Here is an 18,428-nt window from a genome sequence, read left to right as displayed (position 1 = left end):
GGGAAAGCTGTGGACGTGTTATTCCTTGACTTTAGCAAAGCTTTTGATACGGTCTCCCACAGTATTCTTGTCAGCAAGTTAAAGAAGTATGGGCTGGATAGAAAGTTGGCTAGATTGTCGGGCTCAACAGGTAGTAATCAATGGTTCCATGTCTAGTTGTCAGCCGGCATCAAGCGGAGTGCCCCAAAGGTCAGTCCTGGGGCCAGTTTTGTTCAATATCTTCATTAATGATCTGGAGGGTGGCATGGATTGCATCCTCAGCAAGTTTGCATATGACACTAAAGTGGGAGGAGTGGTAGATACGCTGGAGGGTAGGGATAGGATACAGAGGGACCTAGACAAATTAGAGAATTGGGCCAAAAGAAATCAGATGAGGTTCAACAAGGACAAGTGCAGAGTCCTGCACTTAGGAAGGAAGTATCCCATGCACTGCTACAGACTAGGGACTGAGTGGTAAGGCAGCAGTTCTGCAGAAAAGGACCTAGGGGTTACGGTGGACAAGAAGCTGGATATGAGTCAACAGTGTGCCCTAATTGCCAAGAAGGCCAATGGCATTTTGGGCTGTATAAGTAGGAGCATTGCCAGCAGATCAAGGAACATGATCATTCCCCTCTATTCGGCATTGGTGAGGTCTCATCTGGAGTACTGTGTCCAGTTTTGGGCCTCATGCTACAAGAAGGATGTGGAAAAAGTCCAGCGGAGGGCAAAAAAAATTATTAGGGACCTGGAGCATATGACTTATGAGGAGAAGCTGAGGGAACTGGGATTATTTAGTCTGCAGAAGAGAAGAATGAGGGGGGATTTGATAGCTGCTTTCAACTACCTGAAAGGGGATTCCAAAGAGGATGGATCTAGACTGTTCTCAGTGGTTGCTGATGACAGAACAAGGAGTAATGGTCTCAAATTGCAGTGTGGGTGGTTTAGGTTGGATATTAGGAAAAACTATTTCAGTGGGAGGGTGGTGAAGCACTGGAATGGGTTACCTAGGGAGGTGATGGTGGAATCTCCTTCCTTAGAGGATTTTAAGGTCAGGCTTGACAAAGCCCTGGCTGGGATGATTTAGTTGGGGATTGGTCCTGCTTTGAGCAGGGGTTTGGACTAGATGACCTCCTGAAGTCCCTTCCAACCCTGATATTCTATGATTCTTAGTGATTAAAGGATTAGAAAACATGCCTTACAATGATAGACTCAAAGAGCTCAATCTATTTAGTTTAACAAAAAGGTTAAGGGATGACTTCATTTACAGTCTATAAGCACCTGCCTAGGGAACAAATTATTTGAAAATGGGTTCTTCAGTCTAGTAGAGAGAGTTTTTTATAACATGTTCCAATGGCTGGAAGTTGAAGCTAGACAAATTCAGAAGGGAAATAAGATGTAAATTTTTAATAGTGAGTATAATTAACTGTTGGAACAATTTACCAAGGTTTGTCATGGATTCTTCATCACTGGAAATATTTAAATCAAGATTGGATGTTTTTCTAAAGAATATGCTCTAGGAAAATTTGGGGGGAAGTTCTATGGCCTGTGTTATACAAGAGATCAGGGGTCAGCAACCTTTCAGAAGTGGTGTGCCGAGTCTTCATTTATTCACTCTAATTTAAGGTTTTGCATGCCAGTAACACATTGTAATGTTTTTAGAAGTCTCTTTTTACAAGTCTATAATATATAACTAAACTATTGTTGTATGTAAAGTAAATAAGGTTTTTAAAATGTTTAAGAAGCTTCATTTAAAATTAAGTTAAAATGCAGAGCCCCCCGGACCGGTGGCCAGGACCCAGGCAGTGTGAGTGCCACTGAAAATCAGCTCACGTGCCACAGGTTGCCGACTCCTGAACTAGATGATCACAGTGGTCCCTCTGGCCTTGGAATCTATGAAAAACCTCTCACAAATTTCAGAATTAAGTGATCTCATTATAAACGGGGGTGGGGGGGTCTTCCTATGGGGCTAGTCTGGGGCTGCTGCCTCTCTACTCAAGTATCTTGAAAGTTAATACCATGGTTTTTGGGATACCCCCAAAAATCATGTTAAAATATTTTGCTTTCAAGAGCAACCTTCTTAAAAGTAAGCACTATAAAACAGCAACAGGTACCATTGAGCCATTCTTTTACTGTAATTTGTTGTGGTCTATGATTCTGTTTGTCCCTACAGACTGTGCTTTTAAATGGCTAATTTCAACTTGAAATATAGTCAGTTTTAAAAATGAGTTAAAATTAATTTTAGATGTCACACCTGTCCCTCGGTCCATTGCAAAAATATTTTCTTGCCCCTTTCTGTGTAAATACTACAGTGGGTTTAATAAAATGTAAAAATGAACTGGGAAGCCAAGAGAATACCAATGCAGTTTGCAATATAAATGCATTACAGGTGTCTGGCCACAGAGAAAAGACAAATTAATGTGCCAATGCTTTTTTCATTTGTTACAGAATTTCATCAATTGTCCTAAACTTCCAGTATGATTTAGTCCACTAACAGATGGCCTAGATGGAAAAACAAATGTCTCTGTCTATTACAGTGATTGAGTGCTCTGGTGTGACATTGCTAAACTGAGCAGGAAGGTGATAGGGTGCCATACTGTAAAAGAGACTTGGTCGTACTTAGAAGCCCTTATAAGTACGGGTTTTAGAGACAGCATGTCATATTAACAGTTTATTACAGTGACACTTAGAGTCTATTTCCCAAATCACATGATGACAATAATATTTTCTAGCATTTTTAATGACACCACTGTAAAGTTGTATTCTCACTTTTTTGCAGCTGAAGAGATAAAAAAGCTCCGGAAACAGTTGGATGAACTCCAGAAGGAAAATGGGCGATACATAGAACTACTGAAAGCAAATGACATTTGCCTGTATGATGATCCCACAATTCACTGGAAAGGGAATCTCAAAAGTGCAAAGGTCTCTGTTGTTATTCCTAGCGATCAGGTTCAAAAGAACATCATTGTCTATTCGAATGGGAGTCAGCCTGGTGGAAATAACCAGGGGGCATCTGTCCAGGGAATAACTTTTAATGTTGGTCATAACTTACAAAAACAAACAGCCAATGTTGTACCAGTTCAGAGAACTTGCAACCTAGTGACTCCTGTGACCATTTCTGGTGTTTACCCCACAGAAAACAAGCCATGGTCTCAGACCACAGTTTCTCCATTGGCGTCCAGTCAACCAGTTCCTGCTGAGACTGTGCTTGAACTTTCCACCTCAGAGAATGAGCAGGACATGCTTACCTCTGCTACTGCAAGCTCACAGAATGCTTGTCAGTCTGGGACAGAACAAGAATTACAGTGTTCCTCAAGTAGCACACCACAGAATGATCAAAATGTCCCCAAAATTAAAAATGGACAAGAATGCACCAAGTTAATGAAAAAAACAATCATGCATGGCATCAGCATTCCTTCTAACACCACCATAGAGGCCTCTCAAGTTCAACAGGTGAATGTGACCTCTTCAAGCTTACAGGATCCTAGAAGTGAATTTCAAGAAAGCTTTGTCGTTTCAGCAACTGATACCACTTGTACCCCATCTGTGAGACTCTCCATTGTGGATAGCCTCCCTTCAGTAAACATCCTCAAAAGTACAGACTTATTAAATAGTGCTGGGGTCCCTGTGACTTCTGCAATAGAAACTGTTAAGGCTGTTACAGCAATAAGCACACTGCCTGCTGGTCCATTAGACAACTGTTGGTCTTTTTCAGGCTCTTCAGGTGTTGGCACTTCTGATTTGAAAAACATGAGTAGCCTTACACGGATCCCTTCAGCTGGAATCACACAAACCACATGGACTACTTTGCAACTAGCAGGAAACACTGTTCAGCCATTAACCCAGACACCGTCCAGTGTTATGACTGCGTTGTTAAACGAGCCAGTTAATGGTGCTGGTACCATATCTTCCACCCATAACAGACATTTGGCTCCAAGCATCAGTTTGAATACTTCTGTGCCTGGAGATGGGCAGGCAGCTGAACAAAATGTTGTTACCTTGCCCTCTTGCCCATCTGTACCTATGCAGCCATTAATCACTCAACCACAGGTTAAAACCCAGCCTGCTGGAAACATCTTTCCATTGAATTCAGCTATGCAGGTAATTCAGATGGCTCAGACAATTGGGTCAGCTGTTACTGCGGTACCAGCTAATCAGAATGTCATAATTCTCCAGCCTCCTAACACCACTCCATGTCCCCCAGTGGTGAGAGCTGAAGTCCCCAGCCAAACCGTTAGTCAACAGATTGTAATTATACAAGCAGCTAATCAGAATTCTCTTCCTCTCCTCTCTGCCCAGCCCCCTGGTTCTCTCAGAGTTCCTGTGAATGGAGCCAGTCCAATAGCAAGCTCTAACAGCTCTGTGCAAAATGCCTCTGCTCCACAAACTTTTGGAGGGAAACATCTTGTCCATATATTACCAAGACCACCTTCTTTACCATCTTCTAGCGCTACACAAACTTTTTCAGTTACAATGTCAAATCAACAACAGCCTCAGACTATTTCTTTAAATGGACAGCTGTTTGCATTGCAACCTATGATGTCCTCGTCTGGAGCTTCAAATCAAGCCCCTATGCAAATTATTCAACCTACCACTAGCGAAGATCCGAATACCAATGTTGCCCTCAATACATTTGGTGCTTTAGCTAACCTCAATCAGAGTATATCACAAATGGCTGGGCAAAGCTGTTTACAGCTGTCCCTTAGTCAGCCTACTAATCCAACAACTGCCAGCAGCCAGATTGCCCCAATTAACTGTGTTTCATTACCAACTTCTGCAGCATCTTCCATAGCTACTGAAAGTTCAACAGTGTTATCCATTGCTTCTAATTCTATAAACACTTCTCCAAAAAAAGCTTCTGCTGGTTTGCCATCAAACATAAAATCAAAAAGGACAAACAAAAAGACAAGTACTAAAAAACATTTAGCAGCCAACAGCAAAGCATCATGTCCAGCGAATCCTTGCAGAGATGCAGGGAAGCTTGATTGCACTAATGTGGAAGCTACAGCAGAGCATTCAGATGGTGAACGACTCATTGAAAACATTCCTGTAGTATCACAAGCCTTAGCTGTATCACAAGCAAACAGCGTGGCAGCACCAACTGATGTAAGCATTTCTGACTGTCAGTCCAAAGAGACTTTGAGTTCTGAACAGATGGTGAGTTTACCAGAGCTGAGTTCAACAGAGGTACCGAGTTCATCACCGCTAGAATCTGTGATGTCAGAACAGTTTGTACTGGTTCCATCAAGTTCCAAAGATTCCACTGCTCTTCTGCAAACATCTCGGAATAACCCGTTACCCGACTCTGTGTTGCCAGAATCTTCCAAATCATGTGTTACCACCAGCATCTCAATGTCCTCTGCCACTGAAGCACACGTGACAATTTCTCAGGTTTCTGGGGCATTAGCTCCACAAAACAGTGCAACAACAGACCACGCTTCTGAGGCAGAAAGCATTTCAGAGACCTGCAGTGTTGGGCAAGAGTCATCAATTGTGATGCAAACCACAGACTTGTTAGAGGGACAAGGTCTAACCAGAATGCTGTCTGACCTTACTAAAGAAAGAACAGCGATGCTAAAACCCTCTTTTTCGCTTCAGGTGGAACACTCTGATTTCCCCCCAGAAAACTCTAAAACAATAAAATCAAATGTTGATTTGCCTGAGAAGCAGGAACTTTTGTTAATGAACACTGAAGGTGACACTCTCACACAACATCATTCCTGCATTTCCGATCAAGAGGTTGTTAGTGGTTCTCTTATTGCTAGCAGGCAGGCGGACTCTCCAATGTCAACTAGCTCTGGGAGCAGTCGTGGCTTCTCAGTTGCATCCATGTTGCCAGACACATCTAGGGAAGATGTAATCAGCAGCACATCAACAAATACATGTAACAGTTGCACTTTTTCAGAGCAAACTGACATTGTAGCTCTTGCAGCAAGAGCTATTTTTGACCAAGAGAACCTTGAAAAAAGTGGAGGGGGGATACAAGTTAATTTAAGAGATGCTGCCTCTAAATCTTCTGAAGTTGCACCTTTGGAAAGGGAGCAGCAGCCTTTTAAACCACAAACAGGTAAAGCTAATGTAGGACAGTTGGAAGCAGCACCAAACAAATTCCATGCTCAGGATCCAGTGCAAACAAATGTTGATAGACCAGTGGAAAAACCCAGCTGTTCTGTAGGAGTGGAAACATCAAATACTGTACAGATTTCAACTTCCCAATCACCAAATGTAACCAGTTTAAGTGTAAATAATCTCATACATCAAAGTCGCATCATCCACCCCCTTGTAAGTTGCTCAGGTTTATCCCAGCCTTCAGAGCAAGCCGCTGTTCCTGCCACAGAGATTCGGTCCATATCATCTAGTTCCTATGTCAGTCAGTCTCCAGGATCAGCTATGATGACTGAATATGTTCAAGATCAACTGAGTGCTATTAGGGCAAACACCATGCAGGCTCCACAGATGCAGGAACCACACTTAAAGCAGCAAAACCATGAAAGTCGCAAAGACTCTGCTAAACGTGCTGTCCAAGAGGACCTTCTGCTTTCTACAGCAAAGAGGCAGAAGCAGTGTCAGACAACACCTGTCAGGCTTGAAGGCGTGGCATTGACGAACCGAACACCAGACAGTATTGCTGACCAAACTCAAATGTTGGTTAGTCAGATCCCTCCTAATTCATCCAATCCGGTTGTGTCAGTGAGCAATCAAGGGCACACAGATGGTCTTAACAGATTATTCCCATCCAACAACAACTTTGTGACCTCTGGTTTGAGGCAAACTGAAGTTCAGTGCAGTTCTCAGCCATCCATTTCAGAGCAGCAAGGTCAGACAGGAGGTCAGCATCTGCAACCTATACAGCATGTACCTGCTCAAGGCGTATCTCATCTTCATAGTAACCACCCATACTTAAAACAACAGCAGGCTGGACAGTTAAGAGAGAGGCATCACTTATATCAGCTACAGCACCATGTTCCTCATGCAGAGAGCTCAGTCCATTCTCAATCCCACAGTGTTCACCAACAAAGAGCAATACAGCAAGAGGTGCAAATGCAAAAGAAACGAAGCCTTGTCCAGGGAACCCAAGCGAGTCAACTTTCTTTACAGCAGAAGCATCATGGAAATGATCAAACTCGGCAAAAAAGTGGGCAGCCTCATCCCCACCACCAGCAAATACAGCAGCAGATGCAGCAGCACTTTGGAGCTTCCCAGCCTGAAAAGAACTGTGAAAACCCTTCAACAAGCAGAAACCATCATAACCATCCTCAGAACCATCTAAATCAAGATATTATGCATCATCAGCAACAGGATGTTGGCAACAGACAGCAAGGCTCAGGGGTTTCATCCGAACATGTATCTGGACATAATCAGATGCAGAGACTTCTGACCGCCAGGGGCTTGGAGCAACAAATGGTGTCCCAGCCAAGTATTGTAACCAGGCCATCAGATATGACCTGTGCCCCACATAGACAAGAAAGAAACAGAGTTTCTAGTTACTCTGCAGAGGCACTTATTGGAAAGACGCCTTCTAATTCAGAACAGAGAATAGGGATATCCCTTCAAGGCTCTAGGGTTCCAGACCAGCTTGAAATGAGAAGTTACCTAGATGTTTCTAGGAATAAAGGTTTGGTAATTCATAACATGCAGAGTCGTATATCTGTAGACCATGCGGTTGGCCCAGAAGTTCAACGGCTTTCTGATTGTCAGACATTCAAACCAAATGGGGCCAGCCAACAGCCAACAGGCAATTTTGATGTACAGGCCTCAAGAAATAGTGAAATTGGTAACTCTGTATCATCCCTCAGGGGCATGCAATCACAAGCTTTTCGAATTAGTCAAAATACTGGGCCACCCATAGAGAGACAAAAGAGATTGCCCTATCAACCGGTTCGGGGTATTCCAACAGGAAATGCTCTTCTGCCAAGAGACAATGAAAATACATGCCACCAAAGTTTTATGCAGAGTTTACTTGCCCCTCATCTTGGAGATCAGGTTAGTGGAAGCCAAAGATCAATTTCAGAACATCAGAGGAATACGCAGTGCAGTGCATCCTCCACAATTGAATATAATTGTCCCCCAGCACGAGAGAGCGTCCACATTCGAAGAGATGGTGAAGGTCAGAATAGAGAAAGTTGTGACATGTCTATGGGTACAATTAATACTAGGAATAGTTCTTTAAATATTCCTTTTTCAAGTTCTTCTTCCTCAGGAGATATTCAAGGTCGAAACACAAGCCCAAATATTTCTGTACAGAAGTCCAATCCCATGAGAATGACTGACAGTCATGGAACCAAGAGCCACATGAATACACCTGTTTCTAGCAACATGCATGGAGTTGTCCGGCCAGCTCTTCCACACCCTGCTATCTCTCATGGGAATGCTGAGCAAGGGCAACCATCTGTTCGTCAGCCAAATTCTTCAGTTACTCAGCGATCAAGGCATCCTCTGCAGGATAATAGTGGTTCTAAAATCCGCCAGCCTGAAAGGAATCGATCTGGAAATCAAAGACATGGAAATGTATTTGACCCTAGTCTGCCCCATCTTCCCCTGTCTACTGGTGGCAGTATGATCCTTGGGCGCCAGCAATCTACGATAGAAAAAAGAGGCAGCATTGTCCGTTTTATGTCTGATGGCCCTCAAGTGTCTAATGATAATGCAGCCCCTGACCAGCATGCTTTGTCTCAAAATTTTGGATTCCCCCCATTTATTCCAGAGGGAAGTATGAATCCAACAATAAATGCCAATACTTCTTTCATTCCACCAGTTACTCAGCCCAGTGCCACTCGAACACCAGCCCTAATCCCAGTAGATCCTCAAAATACACTGCCATCTTTCTATCCGCCTTATTCTCCTGCTCATCCTACTCTTTCCAATGACATTTCTATCCCTTACTTTCCCAATCAAATGTTTCCTAATCCAAGCACAGAAAAGCCCAGTAGCGGAGGTTTAAACAATCGATTTGGATCCATTTTATCTCCTCCCAGACCAGTTGGTTTTGCTCAGCCAAGTTTTCCTCTTCTCCCAGATATGCCGCCAATGCACATGACCAATACGTCACACTTATCCAATTTTAACTTGACATCTTTGTTTCCAGAAATAGCCACAGCTCTTCCTCCAGATGGTTCGGCAATGTCACCTTTGCTTTCAATAGCAAACACGTCAGCTTCAGATTCTTCCAAGCAATCCTCAAACCGACCTGCCCACAACATAAGCCATATTCTAGGTCATGATTGTAGTTCAGCTGTATGAAAATTGATAGATTGACGGTTTAGTCTGAAGGGTTATGTTTATATTAAAAAAAAAAAAGGCATCCTTGAAGAGACCATTCATAGCATCACTGTTTGTCTAAAAGTATGTATATATGTGGGTACTTCTGTATTTATATACATACTGTATATCCACCCACTTACTAACTTTAAAGCACCAGTGCCTATAGCAATTCTTATCATTAACAGTAAGAATGCAACACCTAGAGATATACAAATATTGAATGTTGATTTTACAGCATTCAAAAATCTGATTGTTCCAGAATAACTGACACTTTCAGCTCTTGGATCTAAAGTACCAAGTAAAAGATTAGCCTTGTGGGAGATGAGACTGGAGGAAATAAGTGCTTGAGTTTTTATTTTAATTCTTTGTTAATTAACTTGTCCAGAAGATAAAGTGAACTGTTTAGAATTTGGGGTTTTTTGTAAAGTATCTTAAAGAGCCTCGCACATACCTGGTCTTTAAGTCAAATTGGTATCAAGCCAGTTTTAGTTGATAGAGACTTTGGCTTTTTGTCTGTTAAAGCTTGTGACATACATACTAATTAAGGCAGAGTTAATCAGGTAAAAATTTGTGTGTATGTTTCCAGGGTCAGCTTCTGAGCAGCAGTAAAACATTTATGTTATTTTAAAACATTCAGTTTCCCTTAAAACTTGATTTGCTGTCACTTTCTGTGCAGAAGAATTTTATTCAGATTTGTATTTGGAATGGCATCAGTTCCTGCTGAACTGTGTATAGAGTTTTTAATATAATTTATTACCCCTTTTAGTGTAATCAACATAGACACAGCCGTCATGTTTTTTGTCATCTGTCAGTTGTTTGTATGCTGCAAGTTACATCAAGGTATCTTACCTATACCTTGTTTAGCACTTTCTTTGAGTCTTTTTTTTTTTTCTTGTAATCCATGTCTTTGTATCTATGTCTGCTTTCTTCAATTCTTTGGATTAAGGACCCTTCCTGTAATTCACAGCAAATGAGCAAACTGCTATGCCTACATGGAACCCCACTGAAGGTAATAGGGCTCCCTGTGGACACAGCAATCTGCGCACTCACTGTCAATGGCAGGATCAAGGCCCAATTTAATATTAATACTTTGCACTTAAATAGCACCTTTTAGCTAACCCAGTGTGATTGTGGGTGGGGCAGAAAGATGAATGTGTCGATGCCTAAACACACAGCATATTGGGAAGTTCTTTCTGATTTGTGGGGGAGGGCGAGAGGGACAGATGTTGACTGATCTTCTTTTGATTTTTTTTTTTTAATATTTGCAAGAGAATTGTATACTGTTTGGTCCCATTTCATTAAGTGAAAATGAGGACAGACCTAGGTAAGTGGTATTTATTTAGTGACTACTGCAACATAATTATCTTGAAGGAAGGCAGAAGTCTTTTTTTGTATTCATCCAAAACCATCACTCCAGACGTTTCCTATTTTTGCTTCCACCAGCCCTCCTATCCCTATCTCCCTAAACTCTAGGATCAAGCTGGGGCCACAATGAGGGGTAACAGCCAGAGTTTCTGTGAGGCATCCTTCCTGTGCAGACCAGGTGCAGGCAAAATGCTTCAAGCAGCACTAGGTGTACTGAGCTGTATAGTGCTCTATAGGCCTGCTCCTGAAAGCTGCAGCATGATCTCCTGTGTTTGCTGCCAAATGCTTGAGGGATGGGGGAGGCCAGGCCACACCTCGTCGTGGCTATGAACCGTCACAGCCTAGCCCATTCTCATTTGTGGATCTGCTTAAAAAAAGGAATCTCCTTGTTCACCCCCAGCTGTGGCCCCATATGGATGAAGCCAGTTTTGTTGGTAGACTGAGGATCTGATTCTCATATATAGTAGTCCTCTTTGCACTGCTCTGGCAGAGTAAAGGAGTCTTAAAGAGGGCACAAATGCAAGGAGACCTTAGTGTATATGAGAATCAGGCCCTGTGTCTATAATCTGTCCTGAGGGTGATTTCATTGGTAACGCTATATATGGCCTGGTATGAATGGCTGTGCTTCAGCCTGCAAAGTAAAGAGAAATGGTTTTGTCTCAAACTGGGAATCCCATTCTAATTCAAATGGGAAGTATCTTGAGGGCACTGAACGTATTTGGTGCTTCAAGTTTCAGTGTTTGTCAGAAACAACGAATGAAATAAAAATTGCAAAAGTTTATTTATTACAAAGTAAACATGTTTTTGCTCCATTTTCAGGTTACACTGAAAGGTAGAACCTATGAGAGGTCAGTGCCACAGCCTGAGGCAACTGGAGTATGCAGAATGATAGGGGTAGGAATTGCCACCAGTTTCAGCTTTGTGGCTAACCGGACATCCTAAGGGCTTTAGGAGGTTCAGCTAATCACTGTTTGTCTGGAGTTTTCAAATCCTGTAATGTCCCATGCCCTGCCTTATGCCTTGGAACAAGTTCCATAATGTTGAACAGTGTCATTGACCTGCCTCATGAAGTCAGGAGAACTGAGACTGCTTATGTCAGCATTTATACCTGTGAAAAGTGAGTGTAAAACACAGCCATGCCGATGTGGTAGTATTTTGCACTCACAAATGTAAGTGGCTACACAAGAGACAAAGCAGTGGAGGATTGGGTCACGTTCATAAAATGAGATTAATTTTTTTTTTTTTTTAAGTTCCTAGGTGTTGCTTTATTCCCACTCCTCATTCCAGGCATTCATATAGAACAGCTTCACGTTGCAGTTTCCACACTACAAAGTCTCAATTGCTTCATGAGGCCTCTGAAAGTTGAAGTGAACGTGTGAAATTAGTAAGGCAAATTCATCATTCATATAACTCTGTTGACTTCACTGAAGTTATACCAGGGTTAAATTAGGTCCTGTGGTTTTTTTCAGGGGATGCAGGGCAATCTTTTCGCTTGTTATGTATTTTATTCTGAATGGATGTAAACTAATAGCTTAGTAATTTTACAAATAACCTAAACTCCCCGCACTCCCCCCTGCCCATCTACAAAGAATGTAGAAAAGAGTGGCCCCATTTCATATGACAACGATAGTCTAAGTGTGAATACGGGTGTCTTTAGTGACATAAAGGCCCTGTAACGTTGCAGGAACCACACATTCCTGCGGCACATGGCTCAAAAGTAATTATCAAGTAACCTATACTCTTTAGAGAACATAATCCTGCAGTACAGTTACAGAGCACGGTAGTTCCTATGTAATCACAAAAACAACGAGGAGTCTGGTGGCACCTTAAAGACTAACGGATTTATTTGGGCATAAGCTTTCGTGGGTAAAAAACCCACTTCTTCAGATGCATGGAGTGAAAATTACAGATGCAGGCATAAATATACTGACACACGAAGAGATTCCCTTCTCTTCGTGTGTCTGTATATTTGTGCCTGCATCTGTAGTTTACACTCCATGCATCTGATGAAGTGGGTTTTTTACCCATGAAAGCTTATGCCCAAATAAATCCGTTAGTCTTTAAGGTACCACTGGACTCCTCATTGTTTTTGTGGATGCAGACTAACATGGCTACCCCTCTTGATACTTGATATGTAATCATAGTGCCACTATCTAGTGACTTTTGTAGAAACTACTTACTGAGTGCAGAAGGAGGAAATTCCATCTGTCTTTTCCCCATCTTGTTCACAACACTTTCTTTTGAACTCTAACCAAATTCCAGTGTAAGCCATATATATATGGCTAATAGTTAAGGGCAGTTAAATGATATTTTAACTTATCCTGCTGACATTTATCACATTAAAGTTGGTATATTGATGGTTTGTGTGAGATCAGAATTGGCTGACTGCTGAGAAAAGAAAGGAAGCATAAAAACAAACTAGAAAGCTTGATAATGGACCCTCTCCTTCTGAAAGAGCCATGTTGAATATCTCTTGGCCATTATGTTGCACTCCATCCTTTTTCTGAAAAAGGGGTCAATGTTTGGCAGCTTAATCAGTCTGAATGGGTGCATCATGATGACGACTTGTTTGCCTGAAAGATTGCCTGTTCCCCTGAAACAGCTTTTTCCGGATTTCCCTCTTAAAGGGCTCATCATTTTCTACCTGGAGAAATGGCCCTGCACTTGCTTTCCTAACAGCAACCTCCCAGTGACCAGATAGATTGTTACAAAACATACATTCCTTATGGGTGCCTGAATTAAGGATTTACTGCCCACCTCACCTACTTTAAGGTGGCAATCTAGAACTAAATCAATCTATCTACTTTTTCCTCTCCATGGTCCTCTTCTTTTTTTGTTTTTAAATTATCCACGGGAACAGCAGTCAAAAGCCAAATTGCAGAGAGCCAAATTCTGCTCTTATTTAATCCAAATTTACAGCAACGTAACTTCACCGAGTTACTCAGGCTTCATGCTTGAGTAAACGAGAGGAAAGTTTGTCCCTAACATGTAAATCTATCAACAGGAATTGGCTGGTCGTAACTTAGTTCTGATCCTTTGGGGCAGGCAACCAAGTGCTAGGTCTTGACAGGTGACTGTGTGCTTAATAATGACTAGAACACGGGTACAAACTAAAAAGTTACCTTTTGTTTTATTGTGCTAAAATGGCATTGTATGAATTAAAACATTTCTCATCTTACTCCCCTAGGAGATTGTATACATGGGGACATAGCCTGGAGTAGTTATACTTATTCTGCACTAGCTCCCTGTGTATATTCTCTTATTCTGCACTGAAGAGTGCCTTTGAGCAGTTTAGCTTAAAAGGCATTCAGTGCAGAATAAGAGCATCCACACAGAGAGCTATTGTGGAGTAGCTGTTGTGCTTCAAATTCACAACCTAGCTTATTTTGCAATAGCTTCCCTGTGTAGACAAGCCCTAAGCTTTCTCTATATATTGCCCTAAGGTAAATATATATGTATCCTCTCCAGTAGCCTAAGAGCACAGGCTTCCCTAAGGCACCTTTTTCTATTATTATTCGTTACTCACTCCCAGGCCTAATGGTTTGTTACAGGATTCACAGTTGTCAGGTGGTTTTGGTTAAAGCTGATAATGTGAAAAAATGCAGAAGAGAAAGCAATCACCTCTCTCTCTCCTACCTTGTTGATGCTGGTGAACTAAACATCATTCATCAGTAGAGGGGATTTAAATTTAATTAAATAGCTTTTAACAGTTTTTATGGCAAATGAAGATTAGTTTGATTAAAATAACAGGACCAGGACACTTGGATGGAGATATATACATATGTGGCCAAACTGTGACTGTGTAAGTGACCGTGAGAAAGGACTAGCCCTGCTGGTAAGTGTGGTGTTTCTGCAAACTCTTTCCAGTGCAAGCTGGTGGGAGCAGGTGTTTCTGTTCATTTTTGGATTGGCAAGAGGAAAGACTTAACATCTGAAGTACTTTCAGTGGGAACAAGTATCTCTGTTTTCTCGGACACTGAAATGGTTATGTTTAGGTTTCAGATTAATGGGAAGAGTTTGATGTAAGGCATGTCTTCAACATATTATTTTCTGGACAAGTTCATTTGGAAAAGGGGCTTCTGTAACTTCTACTGACCAGATAACTCTATTTTTATAATTATTGCATATCTTCAGTGTACATTAAAGACCAGAAATTCAGAGGCATTATGCAAACTGAGAGCACCTTTTTTTAAATAGCAACATGAGTTCAGTATGTTCAGTTAAAATATAAATAGGAATTTCTACAGGCAAATGTTCCCCTCATCAAATATCTATGGCACCAACAGCCACTTGGCAGCTGTTTCTCCTAAGTATCAACTGACAATTAAAAAGACAAAGTATTTTTAGAATCAATTTAAAAATTCCTTTCCCTCCAACGTACAGTTTATAATAACCCCTGAAACTGGAATTTTTTCTTCCTCATGAGTGAGCACTATTTTGTTGTCAAAGGGTGCTAACTATATTTTGGTTACTTTTTTATTATTGAAGGGAAAAGATACAAGCAGTATTACCTGGATTTTACAAAGCAAAGAATAATAATAAAGAATTCTGAGCCTATCAACCTTCACAGTATTTCTTCTTTTCACGCTGTGATGGTATTGCCACATCTGGCAAGCACTGTGTATAAGTTTCAGCTTCCCCTAGGTCAGTTCAACAAACAATAGCTAAAGGACATAGGGAGTGGGTCCCATCCATTTTAGTGCAACGTTTGTCTCCTTTTAACATGCATCCTGTGAAGAATCTTGAAGAATCAGGGCAGGACCAGGTTCACTTTGAAGCAGACTATATAATAATACTTCTTTAACAGTTTTCATCAAGAGTTGGTCTCAAAGTGTCTTACAGAAATGAGCAAGTATTTATCCCCATTTTTAGTAGCTAGAAAAACCTCATAGACAAAGAAGTGAAGTGATTTGCCCAAGACCACACACCGTCAGTAACAGATTAGAACACAAATCTTTCTACTCCTATTCCTCTGCTCTGATCACTAAACTGCGGTGTAGATGCAAGTACACATCTCTGCAAAATGCTCTGGTATTCTCTGTGAGCAGTACCGCCTGAATTTTGCACAGATTTCCTACTGCACTTTAAAACTGTGCTCTGCTGCCACCATGACAGGTGACTGTAATGCTATTTCAGAAAGCCAGTGGCCTGGCAGCATCCCAGAGACCCAGTGACTACCCAGAGAAAAGAACTCAAATTGTTATTTCTGACCTATTGTTGTCCTTTAATCTTATTTAGCCAGACGCTTACTGAGAGCTGTGATTCTCCTTTCTCTATCCCCCATTCCCCCTTTTGGAGAACTGGCTTGTCCTAAATCGATCTTCCTTTGACTGGAGACGGTTGGGAGGAAAGGGTGTAGAAGTAAGATCAATTTATGCCAAATTGTTCCAGTGTTTGTTTTGATGTCAAATGGTTTAAAGGCCCCTTAATTAATTAGCTGTCTACACTCAGGTTTTCTGGTAATATTTCCCACTCTTTCTACCACGAGTCCAGCATTGTCGGTGGTAACTTGGGCAGGAGTGCTAGTGTTTTAAGCACCATGTTGTCTAATGCTGCTCAGAGCAGGTCTGTATCACACAGGCAGCCAGCAGCTGCCAACACCCTATCTGCGCTCGCACTCCTGCAGTTCCTAACACCCATGACAGCTGAGCCTGTTGTAGCAATGGCTGGAAATTTTAGCAAAAATTTCCTGTGGCAGACAAGGCCATGGTGTCACAGAACCTTCTTCTATTCATGGTAATGACAGTTACTTTAAGTGTGCAACTTGTAAAGCAACATATTACTTGTTTATTTGCAGATAACCACATTTTCCATTGATAGAGTAAATATAATAGAACAGTTATCATTTGCAATGCACTGTATCTGTAAATGGGTGGCCTTCTTTAGTGGCTAAATGTTCGTGTGTACACACAACTATTCCGCATAAGAGAAGTTTAAGTATTTCCCTCACTACATTGTCCCATTTTCTCAGTCTTAATGCAGACTCCAACTTTGTCATGCCATTCTCTTGCATAGCCCACAAACATGGGGATGACTAAAATGGTAATGTACAGTACCCATTTCCCCACACACAGTGAGAAGGAACACCAATATGGATTTCACCACAGGAAAGTAATCAAAGATGCTCTTGATTTCCATAACGTAATAATTTTTATTTATACTCGGTCCAGAATTTTCTGCTGTGTACAGTCGGCTACAAGCTGTACATTACCTGGTTATAGTCCCAGTGGAAACTCCCACTACTGTTTTGTAAGGGAAAAAGGAAATCCAGAGCAGAAATGTATAATAAACATGATCAGGAACATCTTGCAATTGTAAATAAGATCTTGTTCTGTTTATTTTGGCATCTTTTTACAAATTTGTTGCTTTCAGGTGTAAATATCCCAAACCATGATCTTGTTCAAAGTTCTGAGATTTTTATTGTTAAATGTAACACTTTGTTTAATGGTTGTAATAATTATTTGTATAGATATGAACATTAAAGTATTTTATTAAAAAAATTAAAATGACTGTTTGTGTACTGTGTTCTTTTTGGATGATGTTTAGAGTATATCAAGTTTCTAGAAAAACCAAAGTTGTAAATTAATTTTTCTTAAACAATATTTTAAAAAAATTAAACATTTGAAGCTCAGGAAATTCCAGAGGAGATTTTTAGAGACACTCTCACTTGTAAAAACAACCAGGAGTCTGGTGGCACCTTAAATACTAAGATTTATTTGGGCATAAGCTTTCGTGGGTAAAAACCCCACTTCTTCAGATGCATAGACTCACTTGTAGCAAACCCATGGATTTTCTCAACTGTTCTTCAGTGAGAAAGCACCAAAATGAGGCACTACATATCTCATCTGCTCTTCCACTTCTGTTCGGTTTCCTGGCAATAGCAGTAGCCATATCTTTGTGACTGAGGTTTCAAGGCCCTCCAACAATAGTGTGCAATGAGATGGAGCAGCTTTTGCTTGCTACTGCTGCAAACACAGCTGCTGAAGTTGTGGAGAAAATCTGCCTGCTACAAGCACCTTTCACACAAAGGACCTCAGTTGATTGGAGATAAAATATATTTGATAGACGTTTGGTTCCTAAATTTATCTGAGCTGGATTGGAATGTTGGCAGCAAACAGAGCTTTCCATTCTGATTGTAGAATCCTGCCCACAAAATCCTCATTGAATCGTACAAATCAGAGATGGAAAAGATCAATGGATATCCTTGTTTATTTCCCACCCTAAGGGTCAGGGTGGGATTGTTTCCTAGGGTGTGTATGCTTGTGCTTTGATTAATTTAGTTTTAAGTTTCCCAAGCAATGGGGCTTCCCTCTTACCCTAGGAGATTGTTCCCTTCCTCTCCTTTGTATATCTCTCTCAGGAAGTTTTCCTTAATATTCAGCCTTGATAATTAAGTTTTCTTTGATTATTACATCCCTTTCTAGTTACATAAACTCTTCTCTCCTGCTGGTAACTGCTCCTTCTGTTCCATTGGTTGGTGTACAAAGTCTTTTCTCTGAGTTCTCCTGGATGATCTGATTGCTTTTTCTACATATGGATAATGTAAGTTTCATTTCAAAGTCCAGCCTGTATCCTGTAGAGCTTTATTGCACTTCTCAGGTGCCTCACATCAGTCTGCCCTAGCACTCCTTGACTGAGGTTCTATCATGCAATGCCTGGTTACGTCTTACTGTTTAACTAATGCACAAACTCCAAACAAATTATAAACTCAAAAGAACAGAGGCCCAGCAAGAAGTAGGGGAATTAAAGTACCCCCTACAGCCACTAGGTAGTAGCTTCTCTCAACTGCTTTCTGTTTGTACTTTAAGTCTATGTGTAAATTCAAC

At 41.2% G+C, this 18,428-nt stretch overlaps 1 protein-coding gene across 2 annotated transcripts in view; it reads left to right on the top strand.

Annotated features, from left to right (window-relative positions):
• USF3 (upstream transcription factor family member 3) overlaps positions 1-17,111 on the top strand; it is a 95,048-nt gene extending 77,937 nt beyond the window's left edge. For both annotated transcript variants that reach the window (XM_037909948.2, XM_043538765.1), the window contains one exon: positions 2,756-17,111. In XM_037909948.2, coding sequence (XP_037765876.1) covers positions 2,756-9,216 — 6,461 coding nt within the window. In that variant the 3' untranslated portion in view covers positions 9,217-17,111. The remainder of the gene's footprint in view (positions 1-2,755) is intronic.
• The last annotated feature ends 1,317 nt before the right edge of the window (positions 17,112-18,428 follow it).

Source organism: Chelonia mydas, chromosome 1 (assembly GCF_015237465.2).
Source record: "Chelonia mydas isolate rCheMyd1 chromosome 1, rCheMyd1.pri.v2, whole genome shotgun sequence".
In the NCBI taxonomy this organism is placed as follows: domain Eukaryota; kingdom Metazoa; phylum Chordata; order Testudines; family Cheloniidae; genus Chelonia; species Chelonia mydas.
Note: the sequence above shows the minus strand (reverse complement) of the source record. Positions and strands in the feature narration are given on the sequence as shown.